Source organism: Amphiura filiformis, chromosome 19 (genome assembly GCF_039555335.1).
Source record: "Amphiura filiformis chromosome 19, Afil_fr2py, whole genome shotgun sequence".
Classification (NCBI taxonomy): domain Eukaryota; kingdom Metazoa; phylum Echinodermata; class Ophiuroidea; order Amphilepidida; family Amphiuridae; genus Amphiura; species Amphiura filiformis.
Genome location: NC_092646.1, coordinates 6,341,427 through 6,363,692, shown reverse-complemented (window position 1 = coordinate 6,363,692; position 22,266 = coordinate 6,341,427). Strand labels below are relative to the sequence as shown.

Genomic DNA, 22,266 nt, shown 5'->3' with positions numbered 1-22,266 from the left:
AGACGCGTCATTTTCTAAACCACAATCATAACACACATCGTCTACTATGTATTCTGAGTTGCAATTTTACATTTTGGTAGGCTTTGCACTCATGCTGGTTCTTTAAACAACTGATTAAATTCAGTACCGTATAGACAAATCGGTTTTTTTTTTTTTTTTCGAACGCGAGTTTTCTTTTTACACAATTTGCAAAAACAGCGCTTATATTTACTCGTACACTTCATTTTTGTATCAATAAAAAAATCCTCTTTAGACTGAATGTCTAAAGAGGATTTTTTTTTGTTGGTTATGGTAGACTGTACGACTAGTCTGAGTCTTCATCATATTCCAACTCTTTCACTACAAGGTCAAAACTGTGGTACATGTTCCCGGTTGTTTTGCTTTCTTTTTTTTGCCCGTGGGTTTAACAAAAGCTATTGATTTACGAAGTCCAAGTCCAAGTTCTCTAGCCTTTTTTGTTAGGGTAGAACAACTCCAAACTCGAGTGTTATCACTGAGAGTGATAACTCCGGATTTTCCAACCCTGGTTTCCATGATCTCAAAATTGGTAATTTTGTAAATTTCACCTTCTTCTAGTTCAACCCATTTCAAAATTGAGGATCCTTTTTGCTCTTCTAACAAGTGCTCAAATTCTACCTTCAGTATGCTTGATTGTTTTGCCATTTTGTTCGCTTTTTTATTAATTAGGATTTTCTTAAACTGTTTTTATTTTTAAATCGAGGCTAAAAATAAAAGATGGCTGAAACTAAAATGTCTAAGGTTTACTACAGTCCGAGAGGGTATTGGAAGGGTGTTTCTGCGATAGACAAGCTGGCGAAAGAGGTTGGAGTGACGGAAAAAAAAGCTAGAAATTTTTTGGAAAAGCAGACTCAGTGGCAAATTTACCTACCACCTCCTAAGTACATTCCCAGATCTAAATTTAACGTAAGTGTACCTAATAAAGTTCATCAAGCCGATTTGTTGTTTCTCCCTCACGACAGACCGAGTAAAGGAAAAAAGCTTTACAAGTACGCGTTGACTGTGGTGGATGTCGCAAGCAGATACAAGGAAGCTGAGCCTCTGAGCTTGAAGGAATCTGGGGAGGTGGCTAAGGCATTTGAAAAAATTTACTCTCGAGGTTTTAAAGTGGCGAAGCTTCTGCAGGTCGATCCTGGAAGAGAATTCATGGGCAAAGTGAACGGAGGGATGAACAAGCACACGGTCGCGATCAGAAGAGGGTTGCCTGGTCAACATAGAGCTCAGGCAATTGTTGAAAGATTCAACAGAACTTTGGCTGAAAGACTGTTTGGCCATCAGTACTGCAGGAAATACTGATGGAAGCTTCGTGGTCAGAAAAATGTGAGGTCTACCGAGTGGGTGGGTAGGCTTCCGGCTGTGATCAGAGCTTTGAACAGCGAAGAGACTCGGCTGATAGGAATGAAACCGGTTGATGCTATCAAGAAGAAAAAGATTGAAACGTTGCCTTCAGCTCCACAAAAGTTGAAAAATGAGATTGAAATTCCAGATAACGTGAGATTGAGATATCTTTACGCTCCCGGAGAGTTGGAGGGAGGTGAGAGAAGACGCGCAACCGATCCCATTTGGTCTCTGGAAACTTACACGGTTGATAGTATCGTGAGGACACCGGTAATCCAATTTTGTACTATTTGTCGAAGGGAGCACCAAAAAGAGCGTTTGTTATACAGGTGCTTATGATAGTACCTGTGTGTACACAGTTGCCACCCGACAGTGTTTTGAAGTAAACTTTCTTATTCAAGTTTTACGGCGTAGTGTCCAATCGCGTCACGTGTGTATTCCGTCTTTGCGTATGACTCTTTTTGTCATCGTTGGCATCTAGCGCGATTTTGTTGACGGTTTCTGTGTAGATATCGTGATTGTAACTCCTCATCACATTCATATTTCTCGTCAGAGGCTTTTTAGTGGTAAGGCATTGCTTGAAGTTGTCAAAGTTCATACTTTTTTCGACGACTGCTTTCTTTATGCCTTTGCACCTCTTTTCCTCGTTTCCCTCGTACATTCTGAAAGAGTACAACTTTGGTCTCAGTCCAACAAATTCCGCTATCTGCTTTCCTCCGGCTTCGTCCTTGAATTTGCCGGGAACTTTTTTGTTCTTTCCGGTCGGAATTCCCGACGGATGATCGGCCGGGTAGTTGGAAGTATCGAAGTAGCGGTCCACGTCTGGAGCGATGTCCTCGTAGAAATCTTCGGTCTCGATTTCATAAAGTAATGAATCGGTGTCGGTCATACAGAGCTTTGCCTTGTCTCCGTATTTTTTCTTGATGTAATTGTAGTGAAAGTCGTACATCATCGTCTTTGAGATATCCAGGATGCTCGCTCCGAGATATATCGGCTTGTTAAAGTACAGCGAGGTTTTCTTCATGTGAACGGCCACGAGGTTTTCGTCAAAGCTGGTGTATCGGTCGTAGGTGGGTTTTGTGGTTAACTTGCGAGCTTCATCTTGGGTGGTCACAAGATGAATGTCCACTCTGTTTCGAATGTTTTCCATCGTTTTTCCAAAGACGCAGTTGTTCATCAGTTTGAAGAAATCCTTCTCAAACTCCGATTTGGCTTTTGTTCAAGACTGGTATTCTTGTCGATGTATGATTTCATGAAGGCTTCCTCTCGGTATTTTATCCCTCTGTGAACCTTGGTCAGTTTGAGTCCAAGCTCCAAGCACTGCTTCAGAGCCGCGTGGTGGATAACGTACTTTTCCTTGTCGTTCAGATTCGAATTAGTTTTTCCACTTTGTTCACGATCAGTCTTTCTGGAGCTAGGGAAAGTCGTTGTGAAGGTCGTGCAGCTCTTTGGGATATTCCAGATTCACTTCAAGGGTGCACGGATTTTGCGCCAATTGTCTAGCTCTTTCGATGTCATCCACTCAAAGCCACCGACCGGAAGCTTTTGACTCATGGCCCATCCGTAAAGGTTGTTGTTGTCAACGTACTCGATGTACTTGGAGGGCTTGCTCGGATCGTAATCGTCGCCCATGTACTTGTTGTTGGCTTTGCTATGTCTAGTAGGTATCAAGCAAACCCCTCCCTTTTTGTTCTTTTCAAAGAACAGAATCATGTCGTAATCAGTGAGAAGTTCCGGCGTACGCCCGTCGTTTTTAGCATGGCGTCGTAAGAAAGTCCGGGAGCCGTGTAGTACCAACAAGGATCCAGTTCGTAGTTTTCAGACTAGTTTTTCTGAAATTTTCGAACACGTCGGCTAGAAGGAGAACGTCCGTCTTGAGATACAGATCGTGGTACTCCCTCATGGTTTTCATTCCAAAGGTATCCCAAACATTCATGCGTGCTGGTAATCTTCGTCGGAGATATAAATGCGTCGTTAAGCTTGGAGTAAAAGCGCTTCTTTGGGAGGAAGACCGGTCTCTCGAAGTTTTTCGAGAGAGTTGACGTAATCGTAAGGGTACACTCCTTTTCTTAGAAGAAGTTGCAATTTTTCGTCTTTGAAAAATTTTGCAATTTCGGGAAAATCCGAAAGATTATTCACGAGTGTACCCAAGCCAGCGGGCTGAAACTTGAAGCTATCGAGAAACCTGATCTCGTATTTGACATTGACTGGTTCGATGCACTTTTGATGAGCCGGTCCTAAAGATTCTTTCTTTGGATACGACACATCGGCTACGGTTGGATTCTTCTTGTCTTTTTGTGTTAGCGGTTCTTTGCAAATATGGCAGACTTACGTTCGAAGCGCGTTGATTCGATCCCTCATAGGAACGAAGGAATCTACCACTATTTTTTTGCTGAAGGAGATGAACTTTTCCTCGTTGTTCGGAATGCAGTCTATTTTCCCTTGGTCTTACCGAGATTTTTGATGAAGAGGTGAGAGTCGTATCCCGCAAGATTGTGAAAGAATACCGGAATGAATCTCGGCATTCTGTAAGCGAGATTGCACTGATTGTGAGCAGCTCCTCTGAATTTTCCAGTAAAGTGGCAGTGATCTCTAACGGTTTTGTTCTTCTTGTCTTTCGGGGTTAGAGATTTCTTACAAATGTGACATCGCGTAGACTTTTTGTACAGCTTTCGCTCTTCGGGACTGATGATCATATTTTCCGCGAGTATGTAAGGATTGTTTTTCCGTTTGTAAAACCTGTCGTGGATCTTTTTAATGTCTTTCTCGAGTTTGTTCACGAAGATTTGGGATACATCCTCAGTTTCGCTTTGCTTGGTATACCTTACAGGCTCTTGAGAGTACACGGAATCATCAAAACACTTGATGTAGTAGCAAAAGCCCGAAGGTTCATGCTTTTGGTATTTCGTCGTCTTTTGAGGAACTTCGGGTTCGCAGGTTTGTATCGGATTTGTAAAGGCTTCAAAGTCTGCGTAAACGACGAATGGAACGCTCTGCGACTTGAAGAAGTTCTTGAAGAACTGAGTTGGAGGATCGCCGTCTTTTGTTGCTTTTGGCATCTCAATTCTCGTGGGCTCATGAGTATGGCATAGATCTTCGTGCACCCTTAGTCGTTCTATGCAAATATAACCTTTGTAGCAGTTTCTGCAGTGGTAGTGTTTTACTTTTTTCTTGGTTGTTATCTTCCTCAAAAGTCTGCCCATGTCCTTAACCACGGTATAGTGACTGGTTTCTTCGCCTTTAGAGTTTTTTCCCTTAATCATGAGAAGATCGACGCGATGAGGACGATCGGGGTAATCGCTCTTTACTAAAGGATCAATGGCGTGGTTGTACTTCGTGTCTTTGTCAGTACCCTTTGGTTTGTACAATCCTACATTTACAGAGATTGTGGGATTGTTCTTTTCAAACTTGGCAATTTGCGATATAGGAGTCGGAAAGGAAATATCATCCAAGTTGAGCTCTTTGACTTTTTTCTTAACATTCTCGCTCTACCCGATGTGGATTATCGCCAGTTGGATAGATGGCTCGAAGGACGCTGTACACGAAGCAACGTTTGTCTTTATTTTGCATATTGATGATTGCTTTCTTGACGGCTAGATCTCTCGGAGTCGGAATGTACGTACCTCCTTGCATCGGTTGGTACTTGGTCATGTAAATATTCAAGAATTCGATTATCTCAAATACCCAGTTACTTCCATTGTTTATGAATGCGGATAGGTTCTGTAAGATTTCACCCGTCGTGGTTTGGTAAAATTCATCAAGATCCGTACCTTGTAGAATCTCCTTCGTGGTAGAGCGAAATGTACCGGTTATAGTATCAGTTTCGTCAGTTTGTGGGTTTGTTTTTTCAAACGTGGACTTGAGAGCCATGTGAATTTTTCTCTGCCTGTTGTTGTTTAAAAGACTGATTATGCTCAGCCTGACGGTCGCAAAGAAGGTGTTAGGGTCGTAACCATCACGTCCTTCGATCTTGTACATTTCAAAAAAGTTGCTAAGATTCGATTTGGTCTTTTTCATCTTGAACGGATGACGAGGATTTGCAGGAGGTACCACAACGTCAAAATTGTTAGAGGAAATGATATAATTTTCCTTGAGTTTTTCATTGAGAGCATCTTTGTTCAGTCTCGAGTATCCTCGAAGGCCCGCGTCTTTTGCAATCGCGTGTAATTCTTTTACGGTGTACTCTCCTCTTTCCCGTCTTTCTTCATTTTTTGCTTCATCGAACTCCTTGTAATCCGGAGGAGGTTTGCTGATTAAATTTCTCAAATCATCTTTTTTAGTCTGGAGTATCCTCGATATCCATTATTTCTAGCGTAGTTGCGAAATTGCTTCATGGTTAGAAGCAATTGAGCGACCGGCATTCTAGCTTTATTCTTTATTATATTTCTTTTTAAACCAAAATATTTATTTTTCTAAATTGATTTTTTTCCGCTTTCTTTTTAGCATAATATTTTTTAGAAGCCTTTTTATATGATTCTTTGTGTCTCAAATATAGCTCTTTTGAATATTTAACCGGATTACACAGTCCAAGTTCAGTACACAAAATTCCATCATATCGTTTAATCATCGTAGAATAACCAAAAAATTTGTCTGGATTTTTCTTATGACTAAGCTGAATCCACTGATCCTTGTAAAATACAAACAAATGCTTGTTTTCAACTTTTGACTCAAGAGTAATTTCTTTTTTTTTTTTTTTTTAATTTTTAAACGATTCCATTTTTTTTTATTATAAGATTTTTTATTATATCAAAATTTCTTAAATTATTTTTTTAAATTAGGAAAAAAAATCTAAAAATAGTGTGTGCCCTCTCCCAGCTGGTATTAACTAGTAAAAAATAACAGCGCCATCTTTGTTTAGCATTTCCACATTCCGATCCGACACAAACATTCCAAACAGTATCAAAAAAAAAAATTTTTTTTCAAGAAAATTATGTCGGATCGGAATGTGTATGCCTGATCGGAATGTGTGATACCTTTAGGTATGTCGCCCAATTTGTATCAAAAAATCTGGCAACTGGATAAAATCAACAACAAAAAATTCCCTGCAAAACTATCCTAATGTGCGTAAATAGGGTTGATCAGGCAACATGCTAACAAAGGAATGTGCGTTATTAAGTTTCAACTCTACAAATGCCTTCAGGCTAGGTTTCCGCCTGGTTAGACATATTAAATTAATTCTTTCCGCTTAGCATAAAACCACTTTGTCTCACTTCCTACAACTCAACAGTGTACATAAGTGTGCTAGTCAAGAATTTGTGAGTTGCCTCCAGGCTAGGTTTCCGCCTGGTTAGACATATCAAATTAATTCTTCCCGCTTAGCATAAAACCACTTTGTCTCACTTCCTGCAACTCAACAGTGTACATAAGTGTGCTAGTTTGTAAGTACCTCCAGGCTAGGTTTCCGGTTAGACAAATTGATTGTTCCCCTACTTGGATCAGCTTAAGGTCATAATAGTTGAAGACAGGATATAAGATACAGGGGGATTTTTTTCTGTGTAGAATATCATTTTTTTTTTATTTAAGATGCAGGGAAAAAATTCCCTGAATTTTTTTTTTTTTTTGATAAGTTAAAATACAGGGGAATTTTTTTGTGTAATTTGGATTGGGGTGAATTAAAAATACAAGGATGTTTTTCTGTGTAATCCTGTGTACACAGCATTTCTGTGTAATCCTGTGTAAATTGTTTTTCTGTGTAATCCTGTGTACACAGCATTTCTGTGTAATCCTGTGTAAATTATTGTTCTGTGTAATCCTGTGTACACAGCATTTCTGTGTAATCCTGTGTAAATTGTTTTTCTGTGTAATCCTGTGTAAATTGTTTTTCTGTGTAATCCTGTGTAAATTGTTTTTCTGTGTAATCCTGTGTAAATTGTTTTTCTGTGTAATCCTGTGTAAATTGTTTTTCTGTGTAATTTTGTGTAAATTGTTTTTCTGTGTAATCCTGTGTTGTTATTTTTAAACAATTTACAGGGAAGAATACAGGGAAGCTTAGGGTAAAATAATGCAGGGGGGGTTACAGGGTATAAAAAGTTTTGTGTGTATTTTTTGTGTTAAGAGGTTTTTTTGATTTTTACAGGAAAAATACAAGGGGTGTTCCAGAATCCCCCTTTTTACCCTACTGATGATGTTCAAAATTAAATTGTTTATTGATATAATGTTATTAAAATGTTCAAACTTGGGACTGCTGGTATATATACAAATTTTGTGTGTCACAAAGTTTTCCTTGAATATTATAGAAACATGGTGAAATGAACTTAATTTCTCAATGTTTATTTCTGGGTTTCTTTAACAGGAACTCCAAAGCTGGAGATAGCTCTAACAGGCTCAGCCCTACCAGTTCTCCTCAACATGTCTCCACAAAGCCAGTTTGATTTTAGCGACTGTCCTGTTGGAGAACACGTTGATGCCCTGTGCACTCTGCGAAATGAGTCTGCCTTTCTCCCAGCGACTTACACATTCCAGCATGTGGCTCAGTTCAGCGTTCATCCATCTTCTGGGAAATTAAAACCTGGAGAAGAACAAGATCTGATCTTCTCGTTTAAACCAAACCAGTATGGCACGTTCAAAACGTTGCAAGAGATGAACATATTGGGATCGGTAGCGGATGACATTCCGCAGCAAGCACCAACATTGACGCATTTGGAAGCAATACACACAATGCATATTTCCTTGTCGGGGATCAGTAATGCTATGTCAAAGAAGAGAGAACCAAAGTTCAATCCTGGTAAGCCTTCTTACTTCCTTTGTCTTCTCTCTTTCCATCCTTCTCTCCCGCCCTCCCATACTCACTGGTCATGACTCGTTACTTTCTCAATCTACCCTCTAGGGCAAGAATGATGAATGTTGAACCAAAGTTAAATCTTTTTAAGTCTTCTCTCTTCCATTCTTTTATCTTCTTCTCTCTTTCAATCCCTCTCTCCTGCTCTCCCATACTCACTGGCTGACTCTGCTTCCATCTCTCTCCCACTCTTTCCCTTTTGTGTGGGAAAACCTTGAACATGTCTCACTGCTGTCTCGCACCACCCTCCAGGGCAAGAATAATGAATATTGAACCAAAGTTTAATAATGGTAAGTCTTCTTTCTTCCTTTGTCTTCCCTATTTTCATCCCCTCTCTCTCCCTGCCATTCTCATTGTCTGTCTCTGCTTCCATCTCTATCCATTCTTTTCCAATATGTGTGGGAAACCTTGGCAATACCTGGCTGCTGCCTCGCTTCACCCTCGCTACACCTTTGTTGTATTGAAATCTATGTATAACATACATATAATATTGTGAATTATCACCATACAGGTATCACACCTCTGGTTGTCGGAGAAGTGGGCCAATTTGTTGATGTCAAAACAGACAAAGCCAAAAGCTATGAACCCCGTGCAGCCATGCTGGGTGCACCGCAAACCAAAGGATTACACACAACTAGTAACTCAGTGGGAGACGATAAAGCCCTGGTTGCATACCCTAATGATAGAGCACGCAGCATTAGACCCAGCTATAGGAGGGATCAATACAAGTGAGTAGAGAGGAGGGGAAATTGACAGTTTGGGGATTTGTCTCTATTTTGGAAATCTGAATTTATACTTTTGGTGGCACAGAAGAATGACCTTCTTTCGACCATAGACCTTTTCAAATCGATGTTTTTTGAAGACGTCAATTTGGCCAAATCTTAAGTGCCGAAAAATTATGACAATTTGCACTTCTTCTCATTAATGTCGTATTGTGAAGTACCAAATCGCTCAAAAGGGTTCTGTCATTCATGCCATTTCCTGTCCGCCAATTTGCTTACTGAATAAATACAGCTTGCTACACCTGGTTTTCCAAACTTTTCCGATCTTGATTTGAAATGGTCTATGGTTTAGGTACAGTGCGTAAACACAGGAGTATTGTCACAAATGGCTTATTCAAGCATCCCACAATAGGGGGTGTATAGATTTCAACTGGAATAGCCTAATTAGTAAAACAGAAGCAAAGGCATAAAATATTAATGGCTGACTGTGTGGTAGTGTCATATTTTATTAATTTATTAATTTTATTTTGACATTCATTACAATTCAATTGTGCTATTTGATGTTTTTTTTTTCAGAACCATATTTACTAAGACAGATCGTCACACTTACGTGGACCCAGACTACGGTTACAATGATGAAGAATTAGACAATGTGTCTGCACATAAGAATAGATATAATGAGTATCTCAAAGAATGCAGAGAGAAGAGGCAGAACAAATCAAAGTCAAAGTAAGAAAAGCATCACTGTTGTCACTTTTTTGAGTTGCAGATTTTGGTGTGTTATTCAAATTCTGTGTGTGTCATTAATTGACTGTTATTCGAAGATGTCTTTGTGCATATATTAATAAACACATAGATCGGAATGCTCCATGCCTGTGCCCTCTAAGCATACTTGAATTCAGCTGACGCTGGTACAGCGTGCAGACCTGGCGACATGCTCATCTGAGTGTACACGGAGCATTCATCTTGTTAGCGCTGGGGTCAAAGGTCATCTAGGAGTCATTGTTAACAATTGTGGGTGGTTCTTCATGAATTTTATTTGGTCAAACATAATTATTGTTAGAGAAAATAAACATTAGCAAAGTATAACAGTCAAAATAGAGAATGTGAAAGCAGACGACACCCACAGCTAGACGACAACCGCAGATATCTCATGTTATAATATTGAATAGGAATCAGCACAGTTCTTGTCATAAGTACTGTCTTGTCATGGAACTCATGCTATCTATCTTCTACGTTAAAATGGATTTTTTCTATCATTTTTGTACAGAGAGTTCAATGCATTCAACAATGAAACAGACATAGGCATCAAGCCAGCATCAGGACTACGTGCACCAAAACTCAAAGCAGATGAAATAAAACCACCTACTAAACGTAAGTATAAACTTTTCTTGAAATGTAATGAATGTTGCTTGAAATATAGAGTAAAAAGCTGAGGAAACAAATGAAATTGAGAGGATAGTGTATATTGAGGACACAAACCAATTTTTGACCATCCTACTCATCTACCTCCTCTTCCTCCTCCTTCTCCATACTTTCTCCTCTTCCATTCTTCCTCCTTCTCCTACTCCACTTCCTCCCTTCCTCTTTTTCCTCTTCCTTCTAAACTGTACCCTCTTCATTACCCTCAATACCTGTTTGTGGCTGATGGTTGGTTATCTCAGTGCACAGTCAAATTGGGAGTGGTTCCTTAATATTTTTATATAGCATTTGATGCTGCTAAAGAGAGTAATAGTTAAACTTCTTGCAATACAACCTGATTTGCCCAATTAACACAAGTTAGTATTTTCATATTTGTCAATAGCTCTCGTTATCATAAATCATAGTAAGTATACTCCTAGTCTATCAGCAAACCCTGTAGTCCTGTACATCTACTAGATAATGTTAAATGTGACATGCAGTAATTTTTTTGAAGAAAGGACTTGATCCTCGTATTTGAATTGTATGTTGTGATTTTATTGTTTTATCTGGTACAAATATTTTTGCTCTTGTTGTATTGGTGTTATGTTTTTCTTCCCTTGTTGCCTGCTTGCATGGTTAAAAATGTTTTTGTAAGAAACGGAACCAAGTTTTTCTCTGACCCTAAGTAAACAGTAAATAAAATAAATGAAAAAGTCACAAACTTGGCTAGCCCTTAAAAGTGTTTCATATTTTGTGCACATTTGTCTTGTTGTATCTTTGTCACAATCTGTCTAGTGTTTCCTTACGCTTAAGGGGGTACTTCTACTTCTACTTCTATGCTGCTACTCATCAAAGCCTGTTCAGCATCTGGATGAGGACTTTGGTGCGGTGCCTACAACAGTGGACTCTGTCTGTGCAAAAGTGCTCTCCAAATTTACAGGTGCTGGTTTGGTGCAAGTAAAATCTCTCTGTCATGTCTACTCTCTGCTGATGGCTCCCTTGAACTGCTCTATGGTGGGCAGTTCGATGATGGCTTGGGGGAGCGCATCCCATTCTCTTATGGTCCTGGTGAAGAAGCTGTGTTTATATGTGTCGGAGTTGGAGCTGAGTCGCATGAAGCGTTGATGTTGACTGCTTCGTGTTGATCTGGTTCTGGTCTGTATGTAGTTTGGTATGGGTATGGCGATTTGTTGGTTAACAGCCTTGTAGAACATAGTGAGCCGGGCTTGTCTCGCGCTTTTCTTCCAGAGTGGGTATGCCGAGGTCTTGTCTCATGGCAGTGACGCTGGCTTCTCTGCTGTAATTTCCACAGATGAAGCGGACGGCCTCCTCTGGATCATCTCAAGTTGGTCAATCTGATTTTGTTTGTGAGGATCCCAGACGACAGATGCATACTCTAACTGTGATCGTACAAGTGAAGTGTAAGCCTGAGTCTTGATGATGGATGAGCATTTGCCAAGATTCCGTCTTATAAAACCAAGGGTCTTTCCAGCTTTGGATGCCACAGCTTCGATGTGAGGTTTCCAGCTAAGTTGTTCATGAATTTCTACTCCAAGGTAGGCCTGGCTGGAGACTGCACAGAGCTCTTCCTTTCCCATGATGTATTGGTGGGTAATTGGCTTCTTTTTCCTGTGGATTCTCATGGTATAACACTTCTTGGCGTTGAATCTCATCTGCCACTGATGGGACCAATCATCCAGGCTGTTCAGGTCTTCTTGCAGCTGGTTTGCATCTGCAGGTGTTTTGATGGTGCGAAATAATAGGCAGTCATCTGCAAACAGTTTAATGGATGAATTGATGTTGTTTCCAATGTCATTGATGAATAACAAGAACATCAGTGGCCCAAGGACCGTGCCTTGAGGCACTCCAGAATCAACATGCACTGTGGATGAGGCTTCACCTTCGACTACAACTCTCTGGGTTCTGTTGGTCAACCATGTCTTTATCCAACCGTTGGTCTTATCAATGTATTCCATAGTAGTCTATCTTCTTGATGAGTCGTTGGTGCGCCACCGTATCGAATGCTTTGGAGAAGTCGAGTATTAGCACATCTGTTTGTGTGTTGTTGTCAAGTGATCTGGCGATCTCCTCCAGGGTGCCGATAAGTTGTGATTCTGTTGAATGTCCTTGTCTAAATCCATGCTGGTACCAGGCAAGTATTTGCTTCTCTTCAAGGTGTTCCATTATTGAGTGGAATATGATGTGTTCCATGAGTTTGGTTGTCACACAGGTAAGTGATATCGGGCGGTAGTTTGAGGGCATATTTTTGTTTCCTTTCTTAAACACGGCAACGATATTCGCAAATACCCAGTCAACTGGGAAAGATCCAGTGTTGTAGGACTGGGTAAAGATGACTTGTAAAATAGGAGCAATTTGTTCAGCTGTCTCTTTAAGGATGCGAATTGGAACAAGATCTGGTCCACATGCTTTCCTTGGGTTGAGCTTAATAAGAAGTTTCTCAATTCCATTGGTGGTGAAATTGATGTCTGGCATAGCAGTGTATGGGCTTGGTCCCATGTCAGGAAATGATGATGTGTCTTCCTGGGTAAAAACCGATTGGTACTGTTTGTTTAAAGCTTCAGCTACACCCCTCGGGTACTACACCTCTCGATAAATTTGTGTATATTTTGCATTTTTCTCAAAAACTAATAACACAGTGGTAACAAAAGTTATGTATATTATAGGGGCAAGGAATCCAATTACTACACTGGAATTTCAGTGACCCAAGACAAGCGGTTCGTTATTTATGCTAAGAAATAAGGTACAGCTAGGATGTACCTCATTTTCTCTCATAGATACTGAACCACTTGTCTTGAGTCACTGAAATTTAAGCGTAGTAATTGGGTTCCTTGCCCAAATAATATACATATTTTTTTTTACCAGTGTGTTATCATTTTTTGAGAAAAATGCAAAAATAGTCACAAATTTACCACAGGGGTGTAGTACCCCCTTAACCCCTTATAAGGAAAATATTGCCTGTGTGAAGGCTCAAAGCTGTTAAAGCATGAATGAACACTTGTCCTCATTTAAATAAAATAAAAATTCCAATTTTTATTGAACTTGTCCATATAAGATAGGTGTGCTTAAGGTGGTACTACACCCCTGGCCGATTTTTTGCCTATTTTTGCATTTTTCTCATAAAATTATAGCGTGTTAGTGACAAGTAAGATATATACATGTATATAATATAACAATTTGTAGGGGCAAGGACTGCAACTACTGCAAAAATAATGTTTTACGGGCAAAGCGAAAGGAAAACAAATTTACCCATGCCGAGAAATGGACGATCCCAATTGTGTATTGTCAGGCCATTGCTTGCTCCCTGCTGTGTGTGTTGTTGTGTTGCTATAGCATGGGATCAATAGGTAACGAGAGAAAGGCTTTCAGAAATCTTCAAATATGCATAATATCTTCAAGGATAAGGGTCACAATATAATATTGTTCCCCCTTCTATAAATTATATATATTTATATATATATGTATATATCAGTTCTAGAAAATGGAGAGCTGTCAATAATCAATGTATATGTTAAAAGTGTTATATGTGCAAAAATTTGGTTGCTGCTCGAGTATAGTACATTTATTGAAGATTGGGATTTTTAGATATTCCTTTCATAAATTATAATGATACACATGCACAGGTAGACGAGTAAGTCACAATAATCCTTTTATCCATTGTAACCTCCAGGTCAATTACACACCTGTTGATGGAATCCCAGGGGACAGTCACCCCCGGAGATCTTGAATTGTATGCACCAGTAGTATATATACCTTGTGGGGTCTCAGCCATGATATGTTATGTTAATCAACGGTTTCAGAGTTGTACACTCGGGAATTTAATTCTAGGGGGGTGGGTCTACCCTAGGATAGGTTTTGATCTGTTTTCAGTAGTACAAAGTGTAACACTTTACTCCAGTCGGGGTCACTGGGGTAAGGGGAATTTGATGGCGGCTGTCGCGTTCCAAATGTGTCCAATAACGCTTTTCTCTATAAGAATATATTTTGTTAATTTTATTTCGCTGAGATCAAAGGTAATTGGTGTTAATTCTGAAACAAATCGCTCAATAAAAGGTAACTTGATGAAGTGCCATCCATGATTAGCAAAATCTTTTGTGTCCTTGTCCTTTTTGGCTTTCTCGGTCTGAGGGTAATTCAGCAACCCAAGGCAAATAGTTATTGATTTATTGATCAAATATTGGTTTTCCTTTTGACTGACAACTGTTGTCTGTGCTGAAATAAAAATTTCCAGTGCACTAGTTATAGTCCTTGCCCCTATAATATACATATCTTACTTGTCACCAATATGCTATAATTTTTGAGGAAAATGCAAAAATAGGCACACAATTTGCCAAGGGTGTAGTACCACCTTAAATTAAAATCATGAGGTAGCTTTGCATTTGACCCTGTCTCAATTATCAGTTCTGCTTAAATGAGTTGAATAAAGTATAATCCAGGATGTGCAAAATTTGAATCCTATCCTGCACCCTCTGATTATTTTGAGAACAGTTCATCCTCACAGAATAAAGCATGGGTGGCATACCTTATTGTAAAACCTAGCCATCCATGACTTTGTGAATGGCAACCAATGAAAAGTTGCTTTAATAATAATTGTCATATGCAAGCAATCAATCAGCTTTTTCATATTTATTTTTATATTTTCAATGTTTAGCCCCCAGCCCACGTGACAGGCACAGACGTATGTTAAGTTCCAAGCAGTTAGCTGATGGAGAAGTACAGTCCAGGAATCGTCCATGTAGTGGAGGACTCAATGCTGTACCTATGACTGCTAAAGAAAAGGCTGACTGTAAAAAGATCCTATCACCCCAGCAGTTATATCAAGTTGTTGTAGGTAAGGAACATGCCAAAGATTGTATTACTGTGTTTGTATCTATCTCTTAAGAAATAAAGAGATGCAGTATTACAAATGAATGTGTCTTTAGAAAATTATGGGCAAAGCGCACTGCAAACCTGATACTCTAAAGCACAATACTTATGTAACACAAAATATTCTCAATTTGAAAAGTATCACCATTTTTGTGGCATGTAATTTTTGCAATATTGATACATTTTTTTAAAGCCAATTGAACAAATATTTGCAAGCATTTCACTTCTAAATTCAGGAAATTTTCATGCATGCAAACTTTCCATCCTTCACAATATTTCATTTCTTTTGCACAAGAGCATGAATTAAAAAAAAACCAACATTTTTGTCCATACATTTAAAATTGCTTACATCAAGGAAGATTGTGTATGCGTATCAAGAGCCCATATGGTGGAGATCTGCACAGAAAATATATTACCGTTAAGGTTCGCCTAATGGCGCACATGGGCTCCTTAAGGAGCCTTGGGGTAAATTTCATGTACAAAGAGAGAGTTCCCTCCTCTGAAAATCCCAACAAGAATTAAGGATATGTGCCCTTATTTGCTGGTGGGATTTTTTAGGAAGGGCACTTTTAGATTGTGCCCAAAATTCCAGTTTGGTCAAGGCAGCCCATAATACGGTATGTATTACTGAAGAAAAAATGGGTTAGAATAGCTATTCTTACTATATTGATTATTTTTTTATTTTCTGTTTTAGGACCACCTTCTATTGATTTTGGAGAAGTTTGCCTAAAATCCACAAGTGTGCAGAAACTGAATATTGTGAACAACCTGGATCAGCACATACATATCTTAGTGGAGGTAAGTTGTGTGACATTAGTTAGGTCTGTTACAAATTCAAATAAGTCATTGTAATGGTCCTATCATGCTCAGCAGTTGCTATCATCATAGCATTTTTTGATATTATTCTTTGCTGTCTCTATCGAAAGAGTAAATTGTCAATAATGGATCAAAAGTCAGTAGCACGCCCAGCATCAAAACACTACAGTTGAACAAATTGGATAAGTAATTGCAAGTCACTCTTCAATTTTGACCACAACTGAATTACTGGTAGCATTTGTATAAATAATCCCTAGTGCTAGGTAACAGAATTAATTTGATCAGCAGCAATTTGTCTCGTCATATCACTAAATCCATCTGAGAGGCGGTTTCTGGCAAAAGTTTATCATACCTAGAGTGCGAACTTGGCATAAAAATTGTGCAAAAGCGGTACGATATTAGCAATTTCAGTGTTGGAAATGATGTTTTACTAGAACTTGTGAAAGTGAATTCTTCAAATTTGAAAAGAAAACACAAAAATTTGAGCGATCTTTACTATTATGTGGGCATGATGCAGTTTGCAATCAGATGTAAGTGCATGAAAAACTGACCTTTTTTATAATTTTCTCAAAAAGTAGACCTAAGATATGAAGTCATTTTCAGATATGTTATGCAAAATTCTGTTCTGATTAATATGATATGAAATTCATATTTCAAAGTTGGATTTTGGACATAAACATGACCCCTGTTTTATGTAAAGTCTATGGAAAGCTTTTTTGTAGTATGAGCCCTCGATCACTGCTACTGCTTGAATTATACAACCATGAGTGTATGAAATACCTTCTATTTTACTGCTGATTGAACCAGTTTTTGCTATGATTTCTTCAAGTGAATTTATATTGTGAAGATTAACTTGAAGACAATCTTATGTACATAATGGCCTGCAAGAGTCCAGAGAAACTCAAGGTTTAAAATCTATTTCTTCATTGATCCATCCTTCCTTCCTCATAGATTGATTGTCGAGAACTCCGCCAGACAAGCCCGCTGTCTCAGGTTGTTCTTCCCAACTGTAAAGCGGAACTTCCCTTGATATTTGAGTCCAATACAAAAGGCAGATTTCAGAGGTAAGAAAATTCATTTGAGGAAATGTAATTTAACTTTACTTCAACTTGGAGCGTGTGTACATATCCACAGTGTAAGTGAAAGCGTAATGCACAATGCATGTAATGTGTTAAGCTTGATACATTATTGCAGACTAATGTGCTTTCCCATAATCCGTTTTGACAAATCACAGTGCATGATTTTCAATAATTGGTTGTGAGGGTATAGAATTATTGATAAAGTAATGCATATTTAAGTGTTATACTTGTAACTATTCAGTAAGTCTATGTAACAGGGTAGAATGCTGTGGGTAATCAACCTTTTTCGTAATATTTTTATTTGCCAAAATAAGGAATAGAAACACCGTCATAAGATTTCATTCAGATCAGAATCGATCGGGATCTGAATGATCTCTTACAAGGGTGTTTCTATTCCTTATCTTAGCAAATAAAAATATTATGAAAAAGGTTGATTACCCACAGCATTCTACCTTGTTACAAGTCAGTCAATCATTTACTTGAACCCTGCAGACATGGTTCGCTCTCTCCTATAATTAAATGTCAGTTTGCTCAAGCGTCATAAATTATTGAAACAAAATAAAGGAGAAAATTGTGAGACTTTGTTGAAATATTTAAGCTCATAATTAAAAGGTTTATAGGCAATATTTGGTTGGCATTATCTGTTTTCTGTATATTTCTGCAACCACAGTGCAATAATGTTGGACTATTCTAGTTGAAATCCATACACCCCTATGGAAGACATAACCTTAAATCTTCTACACAGGGTGGAGATTTCAAATGAAACCATTCTATTTGAATTCCACGCTCGAAGATTAAGGTCATATCGTCCAAAGGGTATATGGATTTCAACTGGAATAACCCAAAATTCACTTGTAAAAAAACACCAAAGTTTGCACTTTGAAGGAAGGAAATATTTATATATATATATATATATATCTTGTGCAAGCAAGTAATTAACATATTGTATAGTTTAGAAACTTTCAAATCAAATGAAATCAAATTCTCACTCTTGTTTTTCACCATTTTACAGAAATGTGACCTACACTCTAAACGGCCACCATCAGAACCATTTGATAGTGTATGCTGATGTTGTTAGTGTAGCATTGGAGTTATCTATGGAGAATCTAATGCTTAGGCCTTCACCAGGTCTCCCAGCTGAAGCAGGTATGTGTGCCTATATGTGTGGGTGTCTGGCTGTCCTTCTGCCTCTCTGGTTGCAGCCGGTGGTTTCCTCTACTGCTTCTAGACTAAATCTGTCAAGCTTCTAAGAAACCCATGCAAGGTGCTTCTGCTTCACTGAGTTAGCGCTTGCTGTTCAGGTTATAGGTGTCACAGACCTTGTACACATGGTAGATTATGTATAACCAGCATAAAATTATAAAACCTAGAACCAGCCAGAGGTGGCTATATATGCACAGCGAAAAACGATTAAAAAAAAAGGGGGCTTTTATAAGATTTTTTAGTCTTCACATACAAGCGCTAGTTGACAGGTGAATCACATCAAACATGTTCCAGGTGTGATGTGATGTGATGTGAAAGGTGTATGTGTGATGGTAAAGTAATGTGCACGGTGTGTGATAATTATTTGTCAAATGCTGTTGAACATGTCATCAGTCATAGAGCAATAAACATGGGACATGTTTTCTATTCAATAGGTCTACGCGATGTGATAACACTGAGAAACAAGAGGAACTATCCTGCTGAGTTCACCTGGCAGCCTATCCTGGGTGAAAGAGGAACGGCATTCTCTATTAGACCAGCTACTGGTAAGTGCATCTCAAAAGGATATGTTCTTAGAAACTATTTTACCAACTTAGTTATTTTAAAAGATAGTACCTATCCATAAGAGATGCGTCACAGATTGTCGATACACAATGGTCCTAGGGGCCATGCTTACCAACAGTCCATTCAAAGAAAATTAACCAATATCTGCAATGTGCTTTCATCCTTTTGGCCAGTTTTAGTCCAAAATTAACCAAATGTTGGCCCATGTAAGCAAATATCGGCCGTTACACTGATGAAAGCTACTGATTAGGGGAAGTGAGTTTGTTACTGATGTGACCTGTTTGACAAGAACAATTGTCGGTGATATCATGTTGTCAGTACATTCACAAGTTTGAGCCCCCATTCTGCAAACCTATAGCTACGCCACTGGCTGTCATATCTACTGTAAAATAGAATTTTCTCAATTCAGTAGCATCATAAAATATTCAATCTCATTATATTTACAGGTACCGTTGAAGCCTTCAAGGACCTAGAGTGTGAGGTTGTCTTCCATCCATCATATCATGCACCTGAGAAAGGAGAGTTTGCATTACAGGTGCATGGTGGAGACACCTGTAGGCTGAAATGCTTTGCTGATGTAAGTACACACACCCTAACATAATGCACATGCAGACGTACATTAACATGATGCTGCGATGCGATCAAGCAAAATGAATCTGAATTTGACTCAAATCAAATCCAATTTTCTTTATATTTTTGATATTAGTCATTTTTTAGCTTAACCCCACCAAAAGCATTATGTTTCAATTAGCTTTTGTTGTTTAAAGTTTAGTCAACACAAACTTAACTAAGGGATGGTGATGACTTGCTTGTTAATAAATGTATGGTAGAGGCATGTTGTTAGTCATGTTATGTAAATTGATTTTACTTACATTTTTCTTCTGATAAATGTCCTCCTATCTGGAATAATGCAGGTTGTCACTGTGGTGAGTCATATGGTTGAATATACTGCACAATAATATTCTCTGCTGCAATCTTCACTGAGTAGTTCACATAAGATAGCATTGTGTGATTAGATAGATTTAAATTTATGAATACTGTATACTATCAGCAGTTCAAAAGCTTAACCCCACAGGGGTGGTTTAGGTGATGGTACCCTGTCCCAGTGGAGGCCTGGGTGTGAGGTTTTGTGAGATTGGTTCGGTTTAGGGTTAAGAGATTTTGTAATATTTACAAATAAGTCATACAAATTTGGGCAATTAGGCACTGTAGGTTAATTATGAAATTATAATAATTTACTTTTCTATATGAAATTTAAAGCCCAAATTTAAACATGACATACCTGCTTTGCTAGAAATTGCAAAATCCATTTTATGCTATTGTATACTCTATTGAATGAAGTTAATGATAATGTAGATCTGTAAGTAAGTAGTCACTATTTCTTTGCACACATGAAAACTTTTGAATAATTTTGCTGAGCATAGATATAGATGGTAGAGTAATTCTTGAGATTGCGGGTTTGTTTTCCTCACACCTTTCATTCACCTTGGAAAATATTATTTACCATCATTGTGTATCCTTCGCACGGGAACGCGTACTCTACGCTCTACTGATCGTGTGTGTGGGGGGGGGGGCGCTAACGGACGCCCTGGCAGCACCCCACATAATGTATTGTGATAAGGAATTTTGGTCAAACCGACTTAGAAGAACGGAAGAATAAGATGACTAAACTTTCAAATCATTTTGTTTACATTTCAGTTGGGCCCTACTCCAGTGATGTTCATGGAGAGACGTGTATTATTTGGTCAAGTACCTTTGCATTTAACCACCACCAGGAGTGCTGTGTTACATAATAACAGCCAGAACCATGCCTACTTCCAGGTTAGTAGCCAATCTTCTCTCATGTATGTGATGCAATCAGGTTTAGAGGTGATTCATGAATCATGACTGGCTCAAATACTTCATAAAAATAGCAGCATGTAGACTGATATTGGACTCTGTCATATTGACATAAGCTTAAAAAGATACCTCTGAGTAGAGCAAAGACGTAGCTTGCGACGCCATCACGGCATCTTCATTCAGTGTAGTGGTTACACTTATGTTGGAGAGACAGCAAGAGCCCTCGCCACCAGGATCAAAGAACATGCAAGAACCACAGCCCCCCTGACAGCGGTTGGTGAACATAAATCCAATCACAAACATGACATCAGTTTGGACAATGTAGAAGTTATCGGTAGGGAGGATAACTTTTGGAACCGAAAGATCAGAGAAGCCTTAGAGATCAAGACCCAAAGACCTACACTCAACACTCTACACAGGGATGCCGGATATGATCTTCCCACCATCTACGATGATCTGCTGACACTTGACCACCCACCAGGTGGTCAAGTGACCGGAGGAGTGTAACCCCTACGCTGAATGAAGACGCCGTGATGGCGTCGCAAGCTACGTCTTTGCTCTACTCAGACTCTGAAAAGGTAACTTTTAAGCTTGTGTTCATAAAAATAGTTTTTATTTTACTTACAGGTGCAATAAAATGTACTTGCCCATCTCTTTTTTAACACAGGTGGTCGATCCCAGCCCTGTACCAGGTCTGACTGTGTCCCCAGTACAAGGAGTAGTCCCTGTAGGAGGAAACACAGAACTACGTATCTACCTGACACCTGCTGCTGTCATGAAATTTGACACCAGACTTGAGGTGGCTATACGTGGCTGGAAGACCATTGATCTAAGGATGGGAGGCACTGTGGAACCACCTTTGGTTGACATTGATATAGTGAGTTCTGTTTTATTAGAATTTATGGGTGTTTTATTTCAAAATATAGCCAGAATGTATGACACCATACTGTATTCATTCCGTTAAATGCCAGTGTTCCTTAAGCGCCTACCCAGCGACTTTACTACACATGATCCTCATTATGTGCAGGTTCCAACTATAATTAAAGACAGAGATAAAAAGAATTTATCGCGTCTGACGTCATCTGTCAATCAAATTCGAGCATGGTTTGTTTACAAGTGTCGTGATGATGACTTGCTGAACGCGGCAGTATAACCGGGCGCCTTATTGTTAATTTTGCACCTTAAAACATGCAAACCATCTCAAAAGTTAGGTCTCTATTGTAGGAAACTTTCTTTCGCGAAGGTACCATGTCAACAATGCCTAGAAAAGCTGCTTTTTGCCTTGTAAAAGTACGTAATTTTTCGCCATTTGCTGCTATTCCTTTTCTCCGATCAGCACCATATAGATCGGTCTTCCTTTTACGCGCTATTAACCTGTGTAAACCAATCAAGGATCGTAATTGACAGTGACATCAGACGCGATAAATTCTTTTTATCTCTGTCTTTAATTATACACATAATCCTCCATCATTACGTGCAGGATCTAACTGCACATAATCCTCTATCATTATGTGCTGAATTCAACTAACATGTGTATCAAACATGGAACCATCGACACATAAAATCCATATTTTGGGACGTTATTTATGTATGCAATTATGTAAACAATATAAAAGATAAGTGC

The 22,266-nt window shown here is 38.9% G+C and overlaps 1 protein-coding gene across 1 annotated transcript in view; it reads left to right on the top strand.

Moving 5' to 3' along the window:
- The window catches only part of LOC140140859 (cilia- and flagella-associated protein 47-like), an 85,747-nt gene that overhangs the window by 23,459 nt on the left and 40,022 nt on the right, over window positions 1–22,266 (top strand). Inside the window, exons 7-18 of the mRNA XM_072162604.1 lie at window positions 7,649–8,080; window positions 8,646–8,862; window positions 9,433–9,585; window positions 10,127–10,230; window positions 14,927–15,106; window positions 15,836–15,939; window positions 16,909–17,021; window positions 18,049–18,182; window positions 18,674–18,784; window positions 19,250–19,380; window positions 20,502–20,624; window positions 21,310–21,519. Coding sequence (XP_072018705.1) covers window positions 7,649–8,080; window positions 8,646–8,862; window positions 9,433–9,585; window positions 10,127–10,230; window positions 14,927–15,106; window positions 15,836–15,939; window positions 16,909–17,021; window positions 18,049–18,182; window positions 18,674–18,784; window positions 19,250–19,380; window positions 20,502–20,624; window positions 21,310–21,519 — 2,012 coding nt within the window. The remainder of the gene's footprint in view (window positions 1–7,648; window positions 8,081–8,645; window positions 8,863–9,432; window positions 9,586–10,126; window positions 10,231–14,926; window positions 15,107–15,835; window positions 15,940–16,908; window positions 17,022–18,048; window positions 18,183–18,673; window positions 18,785–19,249; window positions 19,381–20,501; window positions 20,625–21,309; window positions 21,520–22,266) is intronic.